The following is a 26,208-nucleotide window of genomic DNA, read 5'->3' as shown; positions in this document are numbered from 1 at the left end:
GGCCCGTAGGTGCTCCAGCAGAGGTGCATGCACGCGGGTGAGGGGCCGCTTCCTCCCTGGGCCAGGCGTTGCTGGAGGGTGGGGTTCAGGTTGGGGCCTGGTGCCCTGCAGGACTAGGCCCCCATGGCTCAGACCAGCTGGGGGCAGCCAGGGCCTCCTGAGGCATGCAGAAAGGGCCTCCATTTCTTCCGTTCCCCGTATTCCAAAGCAGAAGGGCAACGGTGCTTGGGGTTGGGCACGGGAGTCATTGAGGGGTAGGCGGGGTGGGTTGTGATCCATCAGGTCTGAGCAGCAAAGCCCAACCAAGGGGCCACTCTGGAGGCAGTCCGAGCCCTGCTCAACAGCAGCGGATCCCAGGGAAGCCCAGGCTGGGTGTGGCCAGGCAGTGGGGACAAGGCTCCTGCCCATCCCTCTGTTGAGAGCAGCCTTCTGAGGCCGAGTGGGCCCTCCTGGACGACTTGGCCCCTGTGTGGGTGGGCAGCGCGGCTGCTGAGCCTGGCCCGGGGGTGGGGTCTGGTGTGCACACATGGTGCACTGCTCACATGCCCCCTTTTCAGTCGCCTCCAGTGCACCCATCCTTGCTGGCCTGACTCCTCCCAGTTTAAATTTTCCTGAAGAATGAGAAGAGCCGTTTGCCTTCAGCGGTGCTGGGCTCATCGCCACGCCCCGAGCCGTGGGCCCTGGAGAGGGCAGCAGCAGGCCGGCTCTGTTCCTTCAGGTGCGTGTCCATCAGCTGTCGGTCAATGACCCTGTGCATGTCATCCTGCAGAGGGCAGAGCGGAGGGGGCTGAGCAGCTCTGACCCGGCGCTGCGGGTGGGCGGGGAGGTGGCAAATGTAGGAAGCACGAGAGATGAGGATGAGGGATGAGATGAGTGAGCGGCTGCAGCCACGGCTGCCCCGATGCGACCAAGCAAGCAGCAAGTGTGGATGCAGTGCGGGGACACAACAGTAGCCACGCGGCACCTCCAGTCTCCTCAGGGCTTGGGCTGGCTTCTCACTAATATTACTCCCTCGGCTGACCCCGCAGACCAGGTGTGTCTCTGTGGGCCCAGAGGATGGCCGCAGCTGATACTTGCCTGTCTGCCTCTCCACCCAGCCTGCCAGCCCACACCAGTGCTCAGCCTTGCCTGTGACCGGCCCTCTCTGTCCTGCTTCCTGTGTCCCCTTGGGTCTGGGTGGGCACCTCTCACTTGGTACCCACCCCCCACCAAACCCTGGGGTGGCCTCAGCTTGCCAGCTCTCCAGCCTAACATCCTGGCCACAGGGGGCTTTTCCTGCCCCTTCATCCCCTTCAAATTATTACCAGCCTGAACTGCTGATGCCCATGCACTCCTGGCAGGCCCACGTGTGAGGTCACAGGCTCCCTGGTGCCGTCCTCGCTGACCACCAACCACGCGCTCGGCCCCCACTGGCAGAGGCCAGGGGCCATCACCATCTTCGGGGCTTGTCTTGCTCCAACTTACGCCCACTTCCTTGGCTTCTTCAATGGGGTAGCACCTTTCCCCTCCGGTGTGTTAAAGTTGCATAGAAAACTCCCCCTTCTCCCTGACTTCGCCTTACGGAACATCAGCTTTTACGCCACGGAGTGGCTAACGGACGGAGCAGCTCCACTCTCCATTCTACTTGCTAGATTCTGAGTCTGTGCAAGATTCCATTTGATAAAGGCGTTCCGCCACTTACACATTATGAAAACTATTGGTTTAGAATCAAAAGCAGCCCTGTCTAGTAACATCAGCCGGAAACACAAGCATCTGCCTGATTCCTTCACCCTGAACCCGATGGGCTCTGGGATGTCCTGGTGAAAAGACCGAGCCTTGGGCCGAATGCTGGAGTGAATCAGCTGCTCGTGTCTGTTCGTGCACAGGACTGTGAGGCCTGCTTTCGGGCTGGGCGTTTCCTGAGGTCGGGGAAGATGACCTCAGCGGCCCAGAGCAGCTGCTCACTTGGTGAGCACAGGAAGTGGGCTGGCTGGGCCCCACTCCCAGCTTGACCAGCTTGTCCACCACTCCTACACACTCACCTAATCTCTCACCAGTCACTCAAATGTCTTTGCAAGTTTCAGTGTGAAACAAAGGGACTTTCCTGACCAGGTCACCAGGTGGCGGCGGGTGTGGACCCCTTGCTCACGTCCTGCTCTCCTGCCTTCCTCCCCTCTTCATATTCAACTTCCTACCTACACCTCTCCTCCTCCTCCTCACAAAAATGAGATATAGTCCCTACTTTGAAGGTCCCCGTGTCGTGTCAAATCCTCAGCACAGTGCCCTGTACTTGGGAAGTGCTCCATAAAAATCTATGTTGTTAAGTGTTCTCTGGTACATTGCAAACTGCATTTTTTTTATACTTTAAGATTTATCAAGATAATTCCGTGAAATATATCAGTTCAAAACTTCGTACACACACATGCATGAGCTGCTCATAATTCCATGCCGGCCGTTACTTCTATAAAACAACCCATTTATGAGGAGGTGGAACCAAGAAACCAGGGCCAGACGGGTCAGCCTGTCAGTACTGGGCCACCTGCTGCCGCGCTCACCGGATGTGACAGTGGAAGGAGGAGGGAGGCCAGGGCTCGATCGATGGCATGGCACGCTGTACGGAGATGACGCCGGCACCGACACACAACACGGTGGACCACAAGGGAGGCGGCAGGGGCGGGACTGCGATGGTGGCAGGGAAGAGGGTGGGGGGATGAGGGCTCAATCTCACCTCAAAGGCAGGAGGGGTGTACAACTAAAGCTGTTGATACGGGAACTGAGAAAGGCCACTAGATCAGAAACCAAAGGAGCCAGATAGTAAAAAGCCCTGAGGAAGCAAACTGTAGCCGAGAGAAAAGAGAGAAGAACAGGGGCGGTGAGCCAGGAAACAGCAGCTGGCTTTGGGGCAGGAGGCAGGGAGCCAGGGAGCAGCTCTCTAGGGGGGAAGCCAGTGCTCCTGCGGCCAGCCCGGCAGGGCCCTGGAGGGACAGTCACTTCTAACCTGCCTTCCATGTGGGGCTTGCCTGGGAAAGCCCAAGGGGACTTTTCATCTATCTGGTTAGGATTTCTTGGGGAGAAACAAGAATGGTTACACCCACATTCTGAAGTTGTACTACCCTAACCTCATTAACAAAAAGCAAGTATGGCCCTGGCCCAGTGGGCAGCCACGTTGGCTGAGTGGACTCTGACAACTGTGGCCCTAGAGACGGACACACTCATTTTCCCCAGACCTGTGCCAGGACAGTGCTCTTTGGAAAAAAGGAAGCTGGCCTTTGAGAAAGGGAAGAGCATCAGCTGCTGGCAACCCAAGGATGGCTGAACTACAAACATCCAGTTGTGAATTTTCAGTCAGTCATATAGGGCTTCCTGGGCCCTCCACGTTAACGGCCGTTTTTTTCTAGCTAATTTAAACAAAGCCAGGACAACTAGCTGAAGGAGGCCCCTGTTCCAAGCCTAGAGGTCGGCACAGCCTGGGGTTCCTTGCTCTCGAGAGCATCTTCCTTTAGGCATTCTTCCCCAGGGACTGGGGGACCGCGAGCCCTGATTTTCATCAGGTGAAGACTGGGATTACTGCTCACCCCACACGCATGGGACCCTCCAGTAACAAGCTCTCATTCTTACACTCAGCCTGGGTTCAGAGACTCTCCCTTACCTGCCAAGCCTCAAGCTGCTGCGAGAGGTTCAGTTTCTGCTGAATGGCATCCAGTAGCTGGCTGTTCAGAGACATCATGTCCATCTTGCACTTGGCGAGTTCCAGCTCCACAGCGTTCTTCCTGAAAACAGACAAGCCAGGGTGAGCGCGGACACCTTGTGCCAGAGGCATCAGGTTCTTTGCCTGGGGCACCTGGAGTCCTCAGGATGAGGAAACAGCCTCTGACCCCAAACTCACAACAAACAGTAACTGTAACAGTAACTATGATGTTACTTGTGGAGGGTTGGAAAGTTTTGCATATGCTTTCATATACATTTTCTCAGTTTTCATAACCAACCTGTAGGTGAAGGAATAATCTGTCATCCCGTCTCAAACAAGAAGTGATTAAAAAAGAATGACACTTAAATCAGGACTGGAACCCAGAGATCAAAGGCCTCACAGCACTAAGGAACTGCTAATTTTCCCCCAAAAGGCCAGTCCCCTTGGAAGTTGGACTTAACCTCCTAGTGCTCTCCTTCTCACTAGCAATCCCCCCTTTAAGGGTGTGTGCAAAGGCAGCCACACAGTGGTGATCATCACAGCTTAGCTGATCGTTGTAGCCAACAGTTAGGGTAAATTATATGATAGAATACAGTCACCAGTAACAACCACGACATTGAATATTTACTGACAGTGGGGCAATACTCCTGATGCATGCTGAGCAGAGGAAAAAAAACAAGAAACAAGGTCACATATGATACAAGCTTTGTAAAAGAAAAATTGCCTGTATTTGAAGGTCATACACAAAAATGTCTACTTGGTTATCTCTAGGTGAGGATCACTGATGGGTAATTGCTCCCACACTTTTGCATTTTGTATTTTCACATTTTCATGTTTTACATATTATTTTGTTCACCTTTCCCAACATTCCTAAATCATGGTTGTTCAACGCAAAGGACAATTTTTGGGGAGGCAGGGAATGGGAATAAAAAAATGCAAGAGACTAGCTGGGCAGCTTCTGCTAGGTGGCACTGGTTGCCCAGCTGCCAAAATGAGCATTATTTAGCCCTTATCTTCATCAACCGTTACCTTTTTTTTAAAAAAATAAATTTATTTATTTGGCTGCGTCGGGTCTTCGTTGCTGCGCCTGGGCTTTCTCTAGTTGCGGCGAGCGGGGGCTCCTCTTCGTTGTGGAGCGCGAGCTTCGCATTGCAGTGGCTTCTGTTGTTGCAGAGCACCGGCTCTAGGTGAACGGGCTCAGTAGTTGCGGCTCATGGGCTCTAGAGCGCAGGCTCAGTAGTTGTGGCGCATGGGCTTAGTTGCTCCGCAATGTGGGATCTTCCCAGACCAGGGCTCGAACCCGTGGCCCCTGCATTGGCAGGCGGATTCTTAACCACTGTGCCACCAGGGAAGCCCATCAACCGTTACCTTTCACATTCAAAAGGGCAAAACTAACAAAACTCCTCGTCGCACAGGACCAGCGACCAACGTGCATGGCCTTGAGAGGACCCACCGCAGAAGCTGCCCAGCTCACATCAAAGCTAAGCGCGGCCGGAAGCCGCAGCAGTTGGGTTAACCTGCTCGGGCCACTGCGCGACCAGCACTTCGTCTCTGGCCTCAAGTCCACCGAGCAATCGGTCACTTCCCCCGACACTCCAAGGTCCCCAGAACGGCTCCCCGCCCACTCTTCCTAGAGAAGCCGCTCCAGACCTCTCACACCAGGACCGCCCACCCGCACTGCAGCTGCAGGGACAGGAGCCGAGCCTGTCCAATCAGCTCCGGCATCTCAAATGCCGCACGCTGCTCCCGTCACGCCCGCTGCCATTGGCTGGCCGCAAACTGCGGAAATCCTTGCAAGGCGCGGGTTGTCATGGACGCCCGGCTGGCCAACCCCACGGTCCTGGAACGTCAACGCAAGCCCCTAGCGCCCCGCGCCAGGGCAGCCTCTTGAGCTTACAGGCGTCTCCCGGCAGGTGTCGCCACGAACAGCCTGAAGACCCCAGAATGTGCTGAGTAATGCTGCTGGCGGAGGGGCAGAGGTCCAGCAGCAGCTGCGGCCCGCCACGCACCGAGGGGTCCCCTTCCTTCCTGAAAGACCCCCGAGCTGGGCCCACCTTGCAGACCTAGGTGTCACAGCCTTGGACTGCACCCTCCGGAACGTTTGCTCACCAGGGAATCTTGGTGCTTCTCGTTCATGGGAAACCCCAGACAAGGAAAGCAGTGCTGCAGAAGTCCCTGATCAATACATTAATGTTTTTTTAAAAAACATTTTTATTTCACCGGGTCCCGGTTACGTCATTCAGGCTCTTAGTTGCAGCATGCATGCAGGATCTAGTTCCCACGACCAGGGATCCAACCCGGGCCCCCTGCATTGGGAGCACGGAGTCTTACCCACTGGACCACCAGGGAAGTCCCTAAATCAGTTTTAAAAAGGAATATTTCAAAGGGCTAGAAGAATTCCTTATTTAAATGAAACCACTAGCAACTGACTCCTTTTTGTTTTTGTAAGGCAGACTGCTAGCCCTGGATTTTTTTCACTGAGGACCTTTCACCTGCAAGGAGATAAAATTGTTACTTAACTTAGCTGAAACTCACCTATTATATAGGATAAGGAACACCTTAAGGTTGTTGCTGTCCAGTGAAGAGAGGGAAGTTATTTTTCTTGGGAGGTTCTCACCCCTGTCTGCACATTAGAATAATGGGGTGGGCGTAAGGGGACGCTTTTAAGAAGTTGCCCCAAACTCAGAGATTCAGACTGAATTGTTCTGGAGAGGGCTCTGGCAGGGGCAGACTTCCCCAGATGATGCTAAAGCACAGCCAGGATCAGAGATGATGTATATGAAAGAATCTTGTAAAATTCTTAATGGTCCTATACATATGTGTGATTCCCCCACACTGAATGATTCCTTAGGTCTCTTGTCTGAATTTTTGTATACCCAGAATTTCATTTCTAAGGGACAGAAAAAGAACTATCCTGGAGTGATCTACCTCCCTAAGGGCCAGCCCTGTTTTACAGGGTCCAGGAAGGACAGGGGCTTCACTCCAGAATTCTCCCTACTCAGGGAGAAGAGTGTGCAAATCTGTTCAGTCAGACCCCAGGAGGTTAACTGGGCCTTCTTTGGCAGCAGGAAAGGACATGCATTTCAAGGTAGATTTGGTGATTTCCTCTGTCACCCAAGTGTCAGACCTAGGTGCACTTATTCTAAGGGAGGGGACTGGACAACTGTTTTTTCTGCTCTCCTGCATCCTGGAACTTTCCCTGGCTGTATCTCCCACCTCCCATGCTGATGACAGAGTATGGTCAGAGCTTGATGGTCAGCTCTCCTCCGCTTGTCTAGCTGAGAGAAGGTGACCAACTAGACTCTACTTCTAACTTATTCTGCTTCTTATTCCCATTGGGCTTCGACAATTAGTACCCTAATTTTACCATTTTATTCCCTAATTGTTTGGCACAATCTCATCCTTTGTTATTCATAAAAGTATGGTCTCACTCCAAAATATCACACTGCTATTCAAGTATTCAGTAACTAAATCCACCAGGAATGGCAAAGATAACACAGGTTTGTGAGCCTCACTAAGGATAATTCCAAAGTGAACTGGAAATTGAAAGACAACCTGATACGAGATTCTGACCAGATAGACAAGGGGACCCAAAGGTAAAACTATGAAACGGAGATGATGGAAATGATTAAAGAGAACAGAAGGGAGGGGAGGGGACAATTGTATATGGAAGTGAAAAGTGGGAAGGTGTGAATTTTAAAGTCAGAAATTAAAATGTGTCATATTACTTTTTAAAAAGGCAAATAGTATCTATTTACAAATTGTTTTAAATAAATTCATTTTAGCTTCCTGACAAGCAGCCTTGAGGTAAGGGGAAAGGATGTGGAACAGGAGTCAGAGACCTGAGGTGGAGGCCAGTGATCAGCACTGGCTGTGATCCCGGGAAACTTCCTCATCTGTAAAACTGGGATTAAAAATTTTACTTCTTGCTGTGGCTGGGATGATGAAAGGATGAAGTGTTTTGTAAGTAGTAAAGTGATGCACAAATGTTGTTATTAATGTGTTGTAAAGCCCCCAAAGCAGGCGCATTTTTAGTGCCTTTTACCTCCTCACACTCAGCGTATACGGCAGTTTGAGTGTGTGATAAATAATTTTCAGGGGAATGGGGAATATGTAAATGTTTTTTGCCTATGTACCGCCACATATTTTGAATGTAAAAGAATGCATTTATGCATTTCTTCTCTGCCGGAGAAAGCCCAAAACATTATTTAAAAATGACCCAGGGACTTCCCTGGTGGCGCAGTGGTTAAGAATCCGCCTGCCAAGAGGGAAGACATATGGGAACATATGTTTATGTATGACTGATTCACTTTGTTATAAAGCAGAAACTAACATACCATTGTAAAGCAATTATACCCCAATAAAGATGTTAAAAAAAAAAAAAAAAGAATCCACCTGCCAATGCAGGGGACATGGGTTCGAGCCCTGGTCTGGGAAGATCCCACGTGCCGTGGAGCAACTAAGCCCGTGCGCTACAACTACTAAGTCTGCGCTCTAGAGCTCGAGAGCCACAACTACTGAGCCCGCATGCCACAACTACTGAAGCGCATGCGCCTAGAGCCCGTGCTCTGCAATAAGAGAAGCCACTGCAATGAGAAGCCCGTGCACTGCAACAAAGAGCAGCCCCCGCTCACCGCAACTAGAGAAAGCCCACGTGCAGCAACGAAGACCCACCACAGCCAAAAATAAATAATTAAAAACAAAAAGAAACAGTGAAATTACAATGTTAAAAAAAAAATGACCCAGTTTACTACAAATATAAAGGACAGAGAAAAATGTTAAATGACACTCTGGGGATGCAATCGAACTTAGAATACAGAAAAACTATGAGATAAAAGATCCAGTTTCTTCAATAAATGCAAATTGGAAAAAAAAAAGACGGAAGGGGAAGTGTTACAGACTTTTGGGACATAACAAGTAAACAGAGTATGTGGACTTTGGAGTCTGATACTTATCAATTATAAAAAGACATTTATGGGACTTCCCTGGTGGTCCAGTGGCTAAGACTCCACGTTCCCAATACAGGGGGCCTGGATTCGATCCCTGGTCAGGGAACTAGATTCCACATGCTGCAACTAAAGATCCCACATGCCACAACTAAAGATCCCACATGACGCAACTGAAGATCCTGCACATGGCAACGAAGATCACTAGTGCCACAACTAAGACCTGGCACAGACAAATAAATATTTTTTTAAAAATACATTTATGGGACAACTGGGGAAATTTGAACACTGGATACCAGATGATATTAAGAAATTGTTTTAAGCTTTTTTACGTGTGATAATTCTGGTGTGTGTTTTACAAAAAGAATCTTTTTCTGATAGAGATTTATGTGAAAGTGTTTATGGGTGAGATGACACAATGTCTTGTGATCTGCCTTAACGTGGTCCAGAGGGGAGGTGGAAGAAGTGGGTGGCTATAGATGAAACAACACTGGCCATATGCTGGTTAGTGTTGAAACTCAGAGGTACATAGGTCGGAATTCATCTTACGTTTTTCACTTCTGTGTATGCTTGAAGATGTCTATAATGATAAATAAAAGAAACAAAAACAACCAAAAAACCTAAAAATTAAAAAGTTGAAGTATATAATGATATTGGAAAGCTCTCTAAGATATAAGTGGAAACAAAAACACAAGACATGTGGAGCAACATCTCACTGATGTTTTTAAAGAAATCTGCAAAAACTATATTGTACACCTGTATATGCATAGGGAAAAAAGCTGCAAAAAATGCATACCTGACTTTTACCAGTAGTGTCTGTGAAGAAGAATGGGATTAGGAGTGAGGGCGGGTAGCGGGGAAACTCTCACTTTCAGTTTTGTATTCTTCTGTATGATTTAACTTTTAAAATTGAGCACATACTCATGTTACTTTCAGTTAAACAAGTGGTGCCCACTCACTTTGCGATGGCCTCATCCCGGTCCCTGATGGCCTTCTGAAGCTGCTCCTTTGGTTCCTTGTCCTCAGATGTCATTCTGAGTCGGTCTCTCTCCTCCTTCAATGCAGTCATCTCCACACTCAGCAGTGTCACCTAATGAGAGACGAAGGGGATAAACGTGATGATACCACTGCTGCCGGCCTGGGGTGTTTCCCTCCAAGAGGGAGGAAAGAACAAGGCCCAGGCAGGCTCAGGGCCTATGTGCAGGGCAGGCTGGTGACTTCCTGCTGCCCCCTGCTCCAGGAGAGAGGAGGCCTCATGCTAGACTGGAGCTCAGTGGCCAGGGAAGAGCTCAGCCCTGGACTGCAGCCCTGGGGCCAGATCCCTGTTGTACAGAGCACAGCACCTCCTTCATTTCAAGGCACTCTCAGGGACCTAATGAGTGAAGGCCACACACGCATCAGGGCACTGAAACACATTTTTGGGGGTAGGGACTCAAGTTTTGTTTCTAGCAATCTTCCACTCAACATGGAACACTGCCCTGTGTTTCACAGGCCCCTGGCTGGTCCCAAAGCCTGGAACCTGGCTCCCATTTCTGTGACAGCACTTGACGCAGCCTGGCTCTTTCACCTTCTTCCTTCAGCTCCCCAGGTCAAAGCTACATGGAATTTAGACAGAAAAATGATGTCATCACCTTTCACTTCAAGCCTGTTACCTTTTCTGTCGTCCATGCCTCAGTGAATGGCACTAGAGCCCATTCACTGGCAGTCAACCTTTGGTGGTGAGATGCCCCTCCTAGGGGCTCCCTCAGTGACCACAGCTTAACCCACCCACTGTACAGAGTAACCCCTTGAATACCTTGAGCTCTGCCATGCGAGAAGTGTGCCCTATCTATCTGTGTGTCTCAGAGCCTGAGTGCATACAATGCTTAATCCCCAATGCTTGTGCAGTAGACAGTTGTCATTTTTGGGCTAGTCAGCATCCAAAATCCCTTCCTATCTGGGGCATTCCTGGCTGCATGGACCTTGGTAGGAGGCAGAGCATGCCCTCCCACTAAGGAAGCCAAAAGAAGAGACATCCCTTCCTAGGTGCCTTGGTCCCCCACCTGGGGCGGCAGCTCTTAAGGGTACAGCAAAGCCATCGGCCACTGGGAAGTTAGTACATGGACAAAAAATGGATTTGTTGCCCCACTCCCCATGGCTTCCTGTTTTGGCGCTCAGTTCTCCAGCCTTCCTGTTGATTCTGTAAGATTTCAGATTTAATTCCAATATAGTCTCTTTCTGCTTAAGTTAAGCAGAGCGAGTTTCAGTTGTCTGCAACCAGAAACCCTGCCTGGTAGAGCTTTCAATAAATATTTGTTGAATGAATGGAAGGCGGGGAGCCCTTCGTCTCAGTTGATAGGATCAGACTAGAGTCAGGATGCCTGACCATGCCCTCTTATTAAATATTACACATACTTTTACATCTTTCCAAGGGGAGATCCATCCATACAGGTCTTTCCCTCCCACAAGGGGACAGACATCACCTTCTGTACACTCCTCTGCTCTTCAAGGCCCAGGTCTAATCATCTTTAGACAATGAAGCTGAGCAAAGGCCCCAGGACTAAGGCTGAAGAGCAAGTTTCCCTGGAGGTACTCTGGACCCCCCCAAGCTGAGGCAACACAGTTGCCAGCTCCTGGGGTAGCAGCCACTGAGGAGCAAATCAGAGGACACCCAGTAATGAAGAGGTATACAGGACAATTTGTTGTCGCTATGGGCAATGGATTTTGTACTCTCAGGTGCGTGGTAGGGAATGTACCTGGTGCTCTGTGCTTTCATGGCAGGGACAGCTCCAGTGAGCTGGGTGAGAAGCCTTAGGGAAGAACAGGCTGGGCAACTGCACAGGCCAGGGCATGCAGGTGCAATGAGCCTTGAGGCAGATGAGGCAACAGGTGAGAAGCCCAGCCTCACCGTATTCTTAGCAGGTTCCGCAGCCTGGTAGGCCAGAACTCAAGACCCAGAAAGCACCTGGCAGAAACAGCCAGCCCTCCTCAGACCAAATGAGCCCTGATGTGGCCTCAGGCCAGCTGTGGGACAGCCAGGTGTTCTGTCAGCTGAGTGAGTGACAGATAGAACTACATGCTAGGCAGGAAATGCCAACATTTAATGTGCTCCAGACAAAACTCCACAAGAACCTTTTGCTTTGGCCTGGAAAACCTGATCAAGGTAGAGACTGCCAGCTTAAAAGTGACAAAGGACTTATCCTCTCTGAGCTGCACATAAGTTCCATAAAAAGCAGGAATAAAAAGAACTATTCTGGGCTTCCCTGGTGGCGCAGTGGTTTGAGTCCGCCTGCCGATGCAGGGGACACGGGTTCGTGCCCCGGTCCGGGAAGATCCCACATGCCACAGAAAGGCTAGGCCCGTGAGCCATGGCCGCTGAGCCTGCGCGTCCGGAGCCTGTGCTCCGCAATGGGAGAGGCCACAACAGTGAGAGGCCCGCGTACTGCAAAAAAAAAAAAAAAAAAAAAAAAGAACTATTCCCCACCATCAAGTTGTTGTGAGGATCAAACAAAGTAAATAACATCAAGGGCCCCGCTCAGGGTGTAAGTGCCTCCCCTCCTCCCCCCATATAGACCTTCCCGCTGTCATGAGGACCCACTGGGTTTGTTTATCTGCTGACTTACGTTACAGCCACCCCTAAATCCACTTTTCCCCATTAAGGTGGGTGTCCTCGAGATTGAATAGCATCAAAGGAAACATCCTGAAGTCATATATCCAGGGCTGACAATCATTTGCATGCCTGCTCTAAGAAAGGTGCTGCACTAGACGCTTTAGGAGAAGACAAAAGTACGTCAGACCTTGAGCTTGTTCTTGCGGGGGGTCTAAGGCTGGACTGGGAGGATGAGATGGGAGCGAGCGTAACCATGACAAGGCAGGGCCAGGGGGCTCCCTGAGGAAGGGAAGCAAGAGAGTTTTGAGGAGGAAGTGAAACCTGATTAGGAACTTGAAGGATGAGTAGGGCTGGGCTGTACGTGCAGGTGATGGGGGAGAGTCTTCCAGGCAGAGAGAGCGGAAGAAAAGACCCAGATGTGGGAACACAAGGGCAGCCTGTGCCACGCCCATCTGTAGCCTACATTCAGTTCTGCTAAAGCTAAGGAGGTGAGATGGAAACAACAGGAATGGAGGCTGGATGGCTGGATGCAGCCAGACCGTGGTGCCAAGAGGGCTGGAGGCTTCCCATTACTCGATGATGGGAAGTCAATCTAGAACGTGCAAGCGGTGTCCCATGTTCAAGTTGTGCTTCAGAAAGATGGATCCATATCATATGGAAGGGTGACTGGGCTGCGGGAAGGCAATCAGCTGGGAAGTGAGGACCAAAGACAGGGTGTGAAAGAATGAAGGTCTGAAATGGGACAGTGGCTAGGAGGATGGAGGAGAGAGAACCTGCTGAGATTTTAGAGGAGGGGTCACCGAGATCTCATTAGTAAGGGCCTCAACTGCTCCCAGCACACACTCCCCAGAGTTTTCATGTCCCTGCAGTAACTGGCATGTGCTTCAGTCAAGCATAAAGGAGCCAAATGACCGGGCTGGGGACTGTGTTTCTTACTGTGCCTCCCATGACCTGGCTTATTGGCCTGGGAATTGGCGAGGAGCCAAGAATAACTACTTTTCATATTGCTCTGCAGGTCCTCCCTGGCTCCCGGCAGCAGCTCCAGACCCCACGGGCAGCGCTCACTGGAGAGCTGCAGGGATGGGGGAGAAAAGGCTGAATGGGTGGGTAGGGAGCTCTCCACGGCCATCAAGAGGGCAGGAGGCAAGTCTTCAGGTCTGGCTATGGGTTTCTGCCTCAAACAAGTAATTATCAATTAAATTAAACCTGGGCTCTCTTTTATTTTAAAATTTGGGTAGGCCTCTGAGGGGGTGGGGTACTGCAGGCACTTCACCTTCCAGGCCCCATACCTTTTACCTCTGGCCTAGTTTCCAGGAGAGAAAAGAAAGCAGTGGGAGTGGAGGCTGGATCATGGGCGAGGTCAGACCATGGTCTAGGATCCGTTTGCTGGAACCTCGGTCATACGCCACCTTGTCTGGGCCCTGCTCCCCAAAGGGTACAAAATTGGCCTGACTCCCCTCATGATAGCGAGAGGCCCTAGAGTGCAGAGGCCTTGTCACATCCACCCAGAGCCTCTCGAGGTCTCGGGCAGCACAGGCTTGCGCTGAGCTAACTGCACGAGGCACCTCTGCCCGCCATGATGGCTGCCATTTCCACTGTCCTGGTAATTCAACCCGCATCCCATCCACTGCCCTGGGAGGTCAATGTTACTCCCAAGGGACGGCTTGACTAAGAGGTTTGCAGCTTTGACTAAGGAAGAGATGACCCCTGGCAGAGGCCCAATTCTATATCCTATTTGGGACCAAGTGTAACCATCTGCTTGATGAGGTTTTTTGAAAGAGAATCCACAGGAATTGACCTAAACCAGTTATCAGTTGAACTTTTAAGGAAAATTCCCTGGTAGAGATGGTCTCCTAAATAGTTCCATAGCAGACTCTCAGCAACCTCCACCTTGCTAATGTTTCTGAACCCAATAATGCCCTCTCGGGTTTCCAGTTTTCTAATTCAGAGAAGCAACAAAGCGACTTTTATTAATCCAAAGAACTCTTATATCTGCTTTCTCTTGCATTTTATTCTTCGAGTTTGGAAGGTGTGACACTCCCCCACCCCGCCCCAGTCAAACGAACGACCACCTGAGGGTCTTAGGTTTTAGGCACAAGAATGTCTTTGGCTGCCCAACCCTACTTCCCAGGGGTTGGCCAGGAACAAAATACAGCTTTCAGGAGCATCTTCCTGTCCTCCTTATCTGGTCATTCACAAGAAGAAGAAAGCAGTAATGGCTGGGGGTGCAATATCTTCCAAGAGAATAATACTAGAAAGTCTAATGGGTACAACCAAAAAAAGGCAGGAGTTTATTTCTGTAAGTTCCTTTAAATTTAAGAAATACTGACTGAAGTGAAAGCCAGGCTTAAATTCCATCTCTCAGCAATCTCTTCCTGTAGCAGGAAGGGATGACTAGCTTTGGACAAGGAAAGAAGGGGGTAGGGTTTAAAATGGTACCTGTCTGGTGTCCCTCACAAGTGGGACAGAACCTCCACACGTGACCCCAGTCAAAGGGAAGAGCGTTTATTTATCTCCTAGGACAGATTTTAGAAGCTCCTTTTTGGGTGGGGCTGCTCCTAAGCCCTTTAAAACTTTTCAGATCAGAATATAGATGTCCTTCTCCAGTGTTCTTAAGAGATGAGATCATGATCAAACAGGAGAGGAACACTGAGAGCAGCAGTAAGTGCCTCTAAAGCTGAAAAACAGGCTGGCAGAGGTGACGGCACTTACAAAGGGAGAACAGGCCTGCAAAGATCAATTGTTCCTCGGTTTGCAAACTTCCCTGCTCAGAAGCTGCTGGAAAACCATCAATAAGCGTCCTGGGAGCTATGGCACTTTAAACTGTCAGAATCCACCCAATTATTTGGGCTCTGCAGAGGGCAGTGTGTCGCTGGAGGAAATGGAGGGTCAAGCTATTCTTATCCCTGACAATTTCACTTTGGCCTAAACCAGAGGACTGTCTTCTTCGTGGCCACGCAGCATGTGGGATCTTAGTTCCCTGACCAGGGATCGAACCCGGGCCCCCTGCAATGGGAGTGCGGAGTCTTAACCACTGGACCACCAGGGAAGTCCTAGGCTTCTTTTCTTGAAGACACCCAGTTCACCTCAACTTCAGGTCACTGCCCCTGAGATCTGTCAGAGGAGAGCTGCTTCTCAAAGAGACGTGGGAGAGGGAAACTCACAGGGGTCCTGAGGGAGCTGGGGACACGTGCACATCCTGCGCTGGGGTGAGGATGGGGGTGCTCACCTGACTGTGGAGCCGCTGCAGCTCTTCTAGGCTTTGCCTCAGTTTACCCCTCTCTCCCTCCATGAGTTCCCTTAGGGCTCTCGAATCCTCACTGGTCTGCCTTATCTGTTCTTCTAAGGAGTCATCATCAATTCTCCGGGAGCTCTGACAGCAAGAGAGAGAGAGCCGGCCAACCAGAGAGGTGGTGAGAGTGGAGGGGAGTCGAGAGATGGTTAGTGGGAGAGATGCAGAAGGGAGAGAGAAAGAGGAAAGGGGAGCAATGGGGAGGGGAGCAGAGAGATGGTTCGGTTTGGGGAAACACAAGATAGTGGGGGGATGAGGAGAGGGGGAGAGAGGAGAAAAAGAGAGGCAGAGGAGGGAAGAAATAGAGGGTTAGAGGAGAGAGATTCTCTTGCTCAATTTCAACGTGCAAACAACAACTAGACATTTATTTTGTTTCAGGTTTCGGGGAAGGGAAATTGTGTGGAGCCAACAGCACACCTCACTCTGACAGCTCCCTTTCCCACACTGACCCGGCCTCCACCCTACAGTACGTTCCACAAATCAACACAGCATGTTCAGGTAAGGCCAACCACCCTTTCACCTTACTTCACCTCATATGGGTAGAGAGATGCAACCATTCTGTAGGAGGAGGAAACCTGAAGAAAAACAACAACCCGAGAGCTGGGGTGGTGAATGGAGAGTAAGTCTGGCAGAAATCTGACATGACGCTGGAAGAAATGCCCGTGTGCCTGGGAAGCCTGTGGGAATGTTCCTCTCCTCCACAAGAGGAGCCACATCTGGAATTCTAAAAGGCCCTTGTTGTTGCTCATCCCAACTTTCCGTGCTCACTTCTAGCCTTCGAGCAGAGAAGCTTCAGATCTTTTAACTTTGCCTGTTCACAGCTAACTCCACCACCAGGACCAAGGGACTACAGAAAAGTAACTTGCAGTTTTTACCGGGATGCAAATTTCTACAGTCAAAGGCCTCCCAGGAAAGCCCTCACACTCGAGGTCCCTGTGGCCTGCACGTAACCGCATGGAGGGAGGCCTCCTCTGCATCCTGTGCCTGCAGGAAGGGACTCTAGAGTCTTCCATCCCCAGCATCGGGCCCTCTGCCTGCTCCCCAGTGTTCAGTGCTCTCAGACGAGGGCTCAGAAGAAATTCTTGCAGACGTTATAAGGTTCCAGTTCTAGGGTTAACCTCACCCTCTGCATTTGGTTTCAACCTCCCACCAGCCAGGTTCTGTGGAGCAAGGAGCTCTCAGCTTGGCCTCTTACCGTGGGCTCCATGCCATCCACAATGCTCTGTATCAGTCTCTTGAGCTCGCTGAGAGCAGTGCGCAAGCTGCCTGCTGGTACATCCTTGGCAGACGACGTTTCTGAAGACTCGTCCATTGAGGAGTCCGTGGAGACGGCCGAGTCGGCGCTGTCATTTCCTCGAAGGTGTGAGCAGAGATAGCGAACCTGGCAGTAGGCTTCCCAGAGCTGCAGTCTCAGCTGCCCCACAAAGAATTATTCCTGATTATGGATTCTAGAGAAGACTGCCACCAGCCATCTTATTCTAGTGTATGAATCCAAGATACTAGTTATAGGGAAAGTTTTTTTTTTTTTTTAATCACCTGTCCCAAGAAATACTGATACTTATTCTGGGCCCAGTACACCTATACAGAGTCCCAATTCTTATTTTCCCTGTCCTCAAGCCCCTCCCATTTGCACATAAAGCACATCTTTATACAGTCTGTTACTTTGGTGGAAGTCAGTGCATGATTGGGGGAATGAGTGGTTATGAGTAGAATGAAAAGAAGCTAATTGGATGGATCACGAATGTTCTAAAACCCTGTCAATACAAGAGGTATGAGGCTGATATTAGTCAACAAGCATTTCCTAAGAGGCACTGCTTCGTGACAGCTCCAGCCAGCAGGCCTAGGGGCTTGCACAAGTGCAGACCACGGGCCCCTGCCAGGCTGAAACTAAACAGCAGGCACGGGGTGACAGGGATGGCCGACGGGCTCTCAAAGGCCAGGGTCTGCCCCAGGATCCCTGGGCAACCTCACGTGCCACAGCGGTGGCGATGCCAGCACCTGCTCTCTCTCCTGCTCCAGCTCCTCGGCCTCCATGCTCTGCTCTATTTCAGACAGGAGGGACGTGCTGGTGGCTGCAGAGCTCTGCAGACTCCTCTCCTCAGTGAGCTCCTCCACCTTCACCTGCAGCTGTCGGTAGGAGAGCCGTACCTCCTGGAGCTCCAGCTGGCTCTGATGCAGCTTTCAGAGAGACAGCAAACGGTGGTGAGGCGGGCTGAACCCAAACAGAAAAACTGACCCTGAACCCAGTCATGCTTTTAGATCCTGCTACCAGTTTACAGAAAAATACAGAGGAGGGAAGAACTGGCTAGACTATGTTAAGGGGATGCAGTCAGCAAAATCCAGATTTGGGAAATTCTATAGGACAAATAGCTCAGTTTCTTCAACAAATAAATTTCAAGAAAAAAAAAAGAAAGATAAAGGGGGAAACTATAGATTAAGAGACTTAAGAAACATATCAGCCAACTGCTACATGTGGGCATATTTTAATTTGTATCTTGATTCAAATGAAAAATGTGAAAAACAATGACATTTATAAGACAACTGAAAATTTGAACACTGACTAGATATCTGATGATATTAAAGGAAATATTGCTGAAGTTTCTAGCTGTACTAGTCCTGTGGTTATATTTTTTTATGTTCTTATTTAGAGGTATTCTTTATTTACAGATGAAATTATAAAAATTCTGGGATTTACTTCAAAATGAGAGGGGAGCAAATGGATGTAATGAAGATAGGGCGGGACTGGCCAGGAATGGACGGTTTGTAGAGCTGGACAATGGGTTACGTGGGATGTCACTGTCTTATTCTGTTTTTGAGTTCATCTGAAATTCTCCAGAATAAAATGTTCAACACGCAAACATACAGGCATACAAAGTAAGGCACCATTAGACTCTCACCAGAATGGCTAAAATAAATAATAGTAACAGAATAATAATATCAAGCTCTGATGAGGATGTAAAATAACTGGGACTCTCATTTCTGGTGGAAATGGAAGATGAACCACCACTGTGGAAAACTGTTCGGCAGTTTCTAATGAGTGAAATGCAGATCTGTTCTACTATTCTATGATCCAGCTGTTCTATCCTATGATCAAGCTGTTCCACTCTTAGGTGCAGACCCAGTAATAAATGACTGAAAATGCAGATGAAAGACAAACAGGATGTTCACAGCAGCATTATTCATAAAAGCCACAGATGGGAAACAATCTAAACACCAATAAAGATAGAATGGATATATTCACATGCTGGAATACTACACAGCAGTGAAAAAAAGAACATACTGCTTACTCTATGCCACAAAATGGATGAATTTCTTAGACATGATGTTCAGCAAAAACCAGACACAAAACAATATATAATGTATGATTCTATTTATAAAAAGTTCCAAAACTTCATTGAGATGAAAGAGATGAAAGTCAGAATAGAAGTTTGCTTTTGAGGAAGTGTTAGCGTATTGACTGGGAGGGGGCAGGAGGAAGACTTGTGGGTGCTGATAATGGGCTATGTCTTGATGTGGATGGTGTTCACACAGGTATATATAAAACTTCAATGGGCTATCCACTTATGATCTGTATGCTTTACTATATGCATGTTGTACTTTAATGAAAAAATTAAGAGGAAAAGGGTTGTTTGGAAAGGAGCTAGGGGTGGGATCTGGAATAACATCTGGGCAGTAATACCAAGAGTTCCCAAACCCATGGGAAAAGCAGTCTCTCCCTACTTTGTGTCATACCTCATGGTTTACAGATAAGGCCCTAGGCCTGGGAGGGGCCTTACATAGCACTAGAAGCTCAGAGGAGGAGAGCGACACCAGTGGTAGAGAGGGGACAGCAACGCAGGCATCATGACCTACGGGCCAGGGCTCCTTCCCTCTCTTTCGTTGCCACTACTTCACCCTTCTCTACATTCTCTGTGGCTCCTTCCCTGTGGAGTCCAAACAGGGCACTGCTACCTGGTGAGGTTGTTACTGCTGAATGTAAGGGGAGACCCTACTGTGGCTGCTAAATGCCACACTCTTACTAATATACTCCATCACTACACTTACATTTAGCACAACAGACCCGAATTGCAGAATCAATCTGTTTGCTAACTGCTATGCACATGTCCATATACTACACGTGCACAGGAGCAATGTTTCCTACTCTTGTATTTGTGGACTGCCCACCCTCCTTTTAAAATATATTTTTGGGGGTGAGGATGGGAGAAGAACTTCTGGGGATTTAAATTTAATTATTTTATCCTTTTATAAAATGGCATTTCTGGGTCATCCCTGTTCATTAAAAAGAGTGAACACTGTATTGTCTTTTCCAGACTGTCATCCAGGTGGGCTTATGGCTCCTGCAGAGATGCAGAGACGAAGGGGCAGTGGGCAACTCAGAGCTCTGTGGTTCTCATGAATGGGGCAAGCTGCCTTGCAGAGCCCGCAGCCAATCATTTTGGTGCCCTGGGAGCCTCTCTTCTGCTGGTCCAGTATCAGAGAACATTTGCTAATGGCACCAGTGGTCTGGATGTGCCTTAACTAGGAAGAGGTTGGAGCCTGGCTGCTTGGAGAATGAAAAAGGAATTGGCAAGCCTGCTCTGCATGGTTCCAGTGGATCAGCAATACCTGCTGGTCCAGTGGGAACTCCTCCAGCCTTGGTTTTGAGGAAACTCAGAAAGAAGAAATTAGGCTTTGGTTTTTTTTTTTTAAGATATGCCTAGGAAGCATTTGGCACAATTACAAACGGCATTTACTAAATTGACAAAATGCTTTGCAATTATTTTCTAGACAACTCCACATACATCTCAGCAGGAGAAGTTCAGCACAGACAAGTACAAGTTCTTAGTCACTGGACAACATTAGTTCAATTACTCATGCACACTCAAAGGTGCTTAATTAATTATAACAGCAAAAGAACAAAGACCAGGACAGGTCTGCCCTCTCTGGTCAATAATTGATCCAAACTCAGAAAAACCAAACCAAAGCAAGGAAGAGTCTATTAAATATAAGAACCCTCTAACATAAGAAATATCACCCTTTATAAAACAAAGATGAAACCAAATGTATTTATATGTATGAACAAGGAAGACACCAAATGTCTTGTGATTGGAGAGTATACTAAGTTCAATACTCATGCCCTTAAAGCTGGCAGAAGTGGGGGCACTCTCCCCGTTTTACGCTGCAGGAACTGAGATGGTGTGATGCTAAGTGATTTCCCTAATGGTACACACCCAGAGTCAGGGCGAGGTCTAGACTGCAGTTCATTTGCTTCCTGGGTCCCTACAGTAAGCAGGGCCTGTATTCTCTGCTGATGAAAGCCACCCACTGAGTGGGACAAGGCCCCTGCACACATTTATAAGATGCTCAGCTTCGTATGAAATAGGGCAGTTAAGTTGCCCTCAGAGGGACAAATCCTTTACTGGGTATTAAGAGTTCAGCAAAATGCCTGATTTTTAAATTTACTGGGTGCTCAATAAGTAATAATTTTTATCCCTGCTCAGCCTGAAAAAAAAAATCAGAGTTGGATTTGATCCGTGGTTTAAAAAATCTGTGTTTGACAGTAGAACCCCAGTTACACAGTAAACCAGATTAAAGGGGGCTACTCTGCCTGTGGCAGCCCTGTTGCCCTGCCTGCTCAGCCTTCTTCTCATCCCTTGTCTGAGGAAAAGGATTAAAATCATGGGATTAGGTACATTCCAAGGCCACTAGCTCTACATTTTACAAGTCTGATTTAGGACCATTCACCTACTCCCTGAGTGAGCTGAAATTTCTATTTCTGTATCAGTACAGGCCATTTCATCCATAGAACTAATTAGCAACACCTTAAGGAGATTTTTATATGAATAAAAGGAAAAAAATTACAAATAGTTCGGAAAGATGAGACTTCAGCCCATAAATGCAGATTTTCCAAATCAAGGTGGGAACTCCCTGACTTGATGTAGGCCCTGCACTAGTGATACGCTCTTACTCTTGAAGAAGCCCGATTGGAAGACAGCGAGTGTGCAGATGGTGAGGATGTGAACATGGTGTGACTGGGGACTCTGGCTGCTAGAGAACATACAGCCCACTGTGCCAGCCAGGCACTGCATGGTCCACACTGGTCCTGGCTCTTCCCCATCTCCAGGTCTCCCATTCTTGATATGAAATAAGGACTTTTCATTTGTGAATTCATGCTGAACTAGAAGTTTGTTTTAGGCAGGGCCATTTTCCCATTTTTCTGTACTTCTTTTCCTTCTCCTCTCCATACTCTACCTCAGCAACCCTCAGGAGAGTGCCTGATGGGGTAATAAATGCTGAAACACTGACTTCCAGAGGCAAGTGATACACTGGAAGCTATCATTGAGCACCAGGTAAAGCAGGTAGGAGGGTCCTCTTCTGGATTCTACCAAGGACTTACTGCACTTCTTAGGATAAAGGATTCATCTTTCTAAGCCTCAGTTTTAGAATATATGCAAAACCACTCTGTTCTCTGTAAAGCGGCATACAGATGTTCATGCTATTATCGTCGTCAACCTTAAAATATGAACAAACTCCTTTCCATTTTGAAAACTGCTGTGAGGCTTTAGCCAGCATCATTTTCTATTCAACATTTACTGAGGCCCCACTCATACAAAGTTCTCAGCTGAAGGTATAAAAGCATGGAGAGAGAAAAACTGTTAATTTGCCCTAAAAGAGGTTAATTACTCAGATGGCCATTTAACTGATGGTGTCAAGTGACCTCAGCCTAAGAGGTCTCCTTAGCCTAAGAGGTCTCCCCAACTGAGGGCTTTCCTCAACAGCCAACTGCTGAGCCCAGTGGGGCCTTCTGAGGCCTGGTCTTTGGGTGGGGACACACCTGGCACTTGAGTATACTTGGCTGACCACTTCCACACGAATGGCACCATTGCAATCTACTCCGCTCCCTGGCACACTCAGAGGACGCCTAAGGGGAAGCAGCGCATTCTTAGCCACTGGGCCCAGTGGTCCTAGGCTAGCACAGCAAAGCTTTCTCGGCAGCAGATGCTACACTCTATTTCTGGGGAGGCTGAGTGATTACCGTTTTGTTTAGGGGGTTGTTTCCTGTCAAGTGTGAGCTTTGGGATTCAGCTGAGGCCTGGTGGCAGTTCCCAAATAAGTACAAATATAGCCATGAAGCAATTTCCTTTAGGAAGAAAAAAGAGGCTAATTAGGCTCATAGAGGGGTCAGCCTGTGCCTTTGTTAACAACTGGCAGAATCAGGATATAAGTCTTGCTGTGTTCAGTGGGCAGCTTCTTGGTTTCTGTTCAGTGCCAGCCAACTGAATGCATCAGCCTGGGGAAGCAGCAGCAGAGAGCACTGTGAGCCAAGCACAGAGTCACAGGATCCCTCTGAAATCTCCGGCAGGTTTCACAAACCCCAGGAGGCAGAACAGCACTCCTGGTGTTCCAGTCATGTTAACAGCCCAGAAAGAACTCAGTGAAACTGCTCCTGGGGCCAGTGGCTCAGAACAAATTGGAAGGATGACCTGTGGTAGCAATGCGCTTGTTCTCGGCAGAGAAAGACCAGCCCAGTTAGCAGAGCCTGAGGAGAACCATAACCGGGCCCAAGGAGAGACCTCTCAGCTTTACCCACTCCTGACCCCGGTAGTGGCACTGGCCTCCCAGCCTTTCCCTTTGGCTGGGCAGCTAAGCACTCCTTTGACCTGACCCTGGTCCTACATGACTGCTTCTCTGCCCCAGTACCTGGAGGTCTTTGTCATGGCCCTGCCTCTCCAGGATCAGCACCCGGTCCTGTAGCTCCTCCACAGTCCCTTGGAGCAGGTCATTCTCCTCTAAGGTGGCACTGAGACGGTGCTCCAGCTCCCGTTTCCGATCCGACAGCATCTTGATCTGAAAGGGTGGAGAGCCACAAGGGTGGTGTGGAGTTACACCCGGGCTGATGAGTAGGGAGGGAGGGACCAGCCCCGAAACATGAAGGCAGGTGTCTCTCCAAGTGCTCTGCGCAGGGCCCTGGTGCCTCTACCTCTGAAGGAACAGCTGTGAACTCTTAAGCTGAGGAGAAAACCCCTCCCCTTTGGAAACCTGTCTGGGAAGGGGTAGGAGTTGAACTTTGGGGAAGCTGGAATGTGGGGTGCCAGGCAGAGGCAAGGAAGGTTAGTGCTCTCTGGAAATTCCACAGATAAGACAGAGGAGGGCCCCACCTTGCTGCCTATAACTTTTTTTTGGCCCTGCCGCACGGCATGTGGGATCTTAGTTCCCTGATCAGGGATCAAACCCGTGCCCCCTGCAGTGGAAGCACGGAGTCTTAACCACTGGACCACCAGGGAAGTCCCCTGCATACAACTTACTTCAACCCCACAGTTTATGGGGCAGTGGAACCTAATCTGTGGGACCATTCTTCTTTCTTAAGTCCTGAGCACAAGAAAATGCCCAAGACAGTCTCTGGAGCTGCTGTATTCTCATATTCTATGTCTCTCCTTTGTCCTTCCCCCACTGCTGGCAGGTCTGGCTCTTGAGTCATGGTCCAGACCCCGGGTTAATGGGGGAGCCAGAAGGATACAGAAAACAGAGCAATGCCTGCATCAGCCCGTGTCCTGGGAAGGAACATGACATACACACAAGTAAATAACTGATTTTACTTAAAGTATCTTTTGCTTGAGCAAGAAGTTTGTGAATAGAAGCAATTTTTCTCTTTTTATTAAACAGGTTGATATGTTTGTACACTGAGTATCTAGCTAGTCTCAAGAAAGATACAGACCTTCTTTTAGAAAGGTCTGTCTTGTCTCTTCCGTTTCAGTGAGAAAGCAGAGGAAAAGAGGAAAGAGATGCTGGGTAAGAAGCCGCCCAGCACTCCCCAAGGCCAGCGATGCTTCAGCCCAAGAACACTGCCCTGCTCAGGGGCTATGGGAAGCCTTCCCAAATCCCTTCAATTGCTAGTGGCCTTGGGAACTTTCGGAGTCCTGCAGGTCCCCCAGCTCCTCCCATTTATCAGTTTTCTGCTAGAATGATCTCTCAACCAGTTTCTTGTGAATATTCTCCTGTTGTGTTTAAGATGTTCTCCACACTCTCTAGTCTAGCATGACAATTCACTAAAAGGACCAACCTCAGACTGTTTCCAGGGGAGATTTGGAAATGAATGTCTAACTTGTCCCAAGTCCTCTGAAATCTTTACCTTCCCCCTGCTTTTTGGCTGTTCTCACTCTCTGAATTCTGTTCATAGGGCACAGATCTTCCCTGGCCACCCACCTATCAGATAGGATGCTGTCCTGGGGAAATGAAGTATGTGGCCTTTGTCCAGAGGGATCAGGTATCTGGCCAAACAAAGAAACACTGTCTCTCAAGTGTGCACCTGGGTAAGGGACCGAAAGGAGCAGGCCCTTTTGTGAATGGGTCCACTATTCCCCACACTGAAGCAGCGTTACCCACATGAAGAGAATTCTTACTCTAGTTGGTTTTCATTTAAATACCCTCTGACCTTTACATTTTCCTTCCCATGGATCACCTTTGTTTCCCAAGTTCCACTTAGTGAAGTCATGAGGTAAATATGGTTCTGATACACAGCCCCACCCCTTAAAAAAACTTAGCAATTCAGCTCTATGTGAAGTAACTTATTTGAAATAAACAATTTCATAGCTTGGCTTTTAAAAGTAGCAGTGTTATTGGATGAAGCAAGGAATTGGCATTAGGCAGCCAACTCCCTCACCCCATCCTACATACCCTGAAACCTGGGACCAAATCTGGCCATAAATATTCCTGGGAAAGACCCTGTGTCATGAGGGTCTAGAAACAGTGAATTGGGGGCGGTGGGGAAAGGAAAACAGGCAACTCGATGGAGTCAGACTTCGGCAGAGGTGGTTGAACAGCACATCATGCACACAGACCGTCACAGACAGGCATGCCAAACCCACCAGCACAAACTACTTACTTCAAGAACCTGCTGCTCAATACCAGTAGGAATTCCAAGGGAAGGGAAGAAGGAAGGGAGAGCCAGGAGAAAAGAGAAGATATGGACAGACTTTAGGAAAAACATCTTCATGTCATTTATGAAGCAGGAGAGCAGCCATCTGGGCCTCTTGGGCCTGACCACGCTGGCTGGTTCCTTCAGGGGTGCACGATCATGTGGCGCTAGACCGTCCCTCAAAGTGTGACTCAGCCAAAGGGCTACTGTTCGGACACTTGGCTGAGGGGTCCTGGGAGCAGATTAGGTGGAAGCCTCCTCAGGAGACAGCCCCCATTTGGACTGGTGATAGGACCCCTCCCCTCTCCTCCCCACAACTGGATTCTCAAAGTATTGTCCCCTGAGTGCTACTTTTTTCCCCCTCTGGCCCTCTCAGGCCATAGACCCTGCCTGCCCTCTCATATACTTTCAATAACATTACTTTCTTCCAAACACCACACACAGTGCTTTCCACATATTAACTCATCAGATCCTCACAACAACCCTATGAAGTAGACACTTCTATTACTCTCAGTTTATAAGTGAGAATAATAGGCCCTATTAAGATGGACTGAACTGGACCCAAATGGAATGGAGGAAGGGAGGATTCCCTTTCCAATCTTCTATTTAGGATTGGCATGGATGTTCTTTGAGGGATCAACATACTCAGTAAAAAGTAGGGCATTCATAATTTCAACACACTCAGCAGTAACTCTGAGCAACCTTGTTTTTCTAGACAACAGGCTACCTGGAGGAACATGGTCAAGTGTTCCCCATTTAGTTTCTCACAGATATGTCTCCCTAGAGATTTTAGATAGAGCAGGTTTTTGTTCAGAGGGC

General features: G+C 48.9%; 1 protein-coding gene across 2 annotated transcripts in view; it reads right to left on the bottom strand.

Moving 5' to 3' along the window:
- Positions 1-90: 90 nt before the first annotated feature.
- The window catches only part of BICDL1 (BICD family like cargo adaptor 1), a gene marked incomplete at its 5' end in the record, with an annotated part of 95,866 nt that continues 69,748 nt past the window's right edge, over positions 91-26,208 (bottom strand). The window contains 7 exons of one of the 2 annotated variants that reach the window (XM_082667849.1): positions 91-763; positions 3,629-3,749; positions 9,573-9,703; positions 15,432-15,575; positions 16,690-16,908; positions 17,493-17,672; positions 23,175-23,321. In XM_082667849.1, coding sequence (XP_082523975.1) covers positions 602-763; positions 3,629-3,749; positions 9,573-9,703; positions 15,432-15,575; positions 16,690-16,908; positions 17,493-17,672; positions 23,175-23,321 — 1,104 coding nt within the window. In that variant the 3' untranslated portion in view covers positions 91-601. The remainder of the gene's footprint in view (positions 764-3,628; positions 3,750-9,572; positions 9,704-15,431; positions 15,576-16,689; positions 16,909-17,492; positions 17,673-23,174; positions 23,322-26,208) is intronic. The other variant, XM_082667850.1, reaches the window with a different exon arrangement.

This window comes from Grampus griseus, assembly GCF_964374135.1.
Source record: "Grampus griseus genome assembly, chromosome: 12".
Taxonomy (NCBI): Eukaryota; Metazoa; Chordata; class Mammalia; order Artiodactyla; family Delphinidae; genus Grampus; species Grampus griseus.
This window is presented reverse-complemented; position numbering and strand designations above follow the sequence as displayed.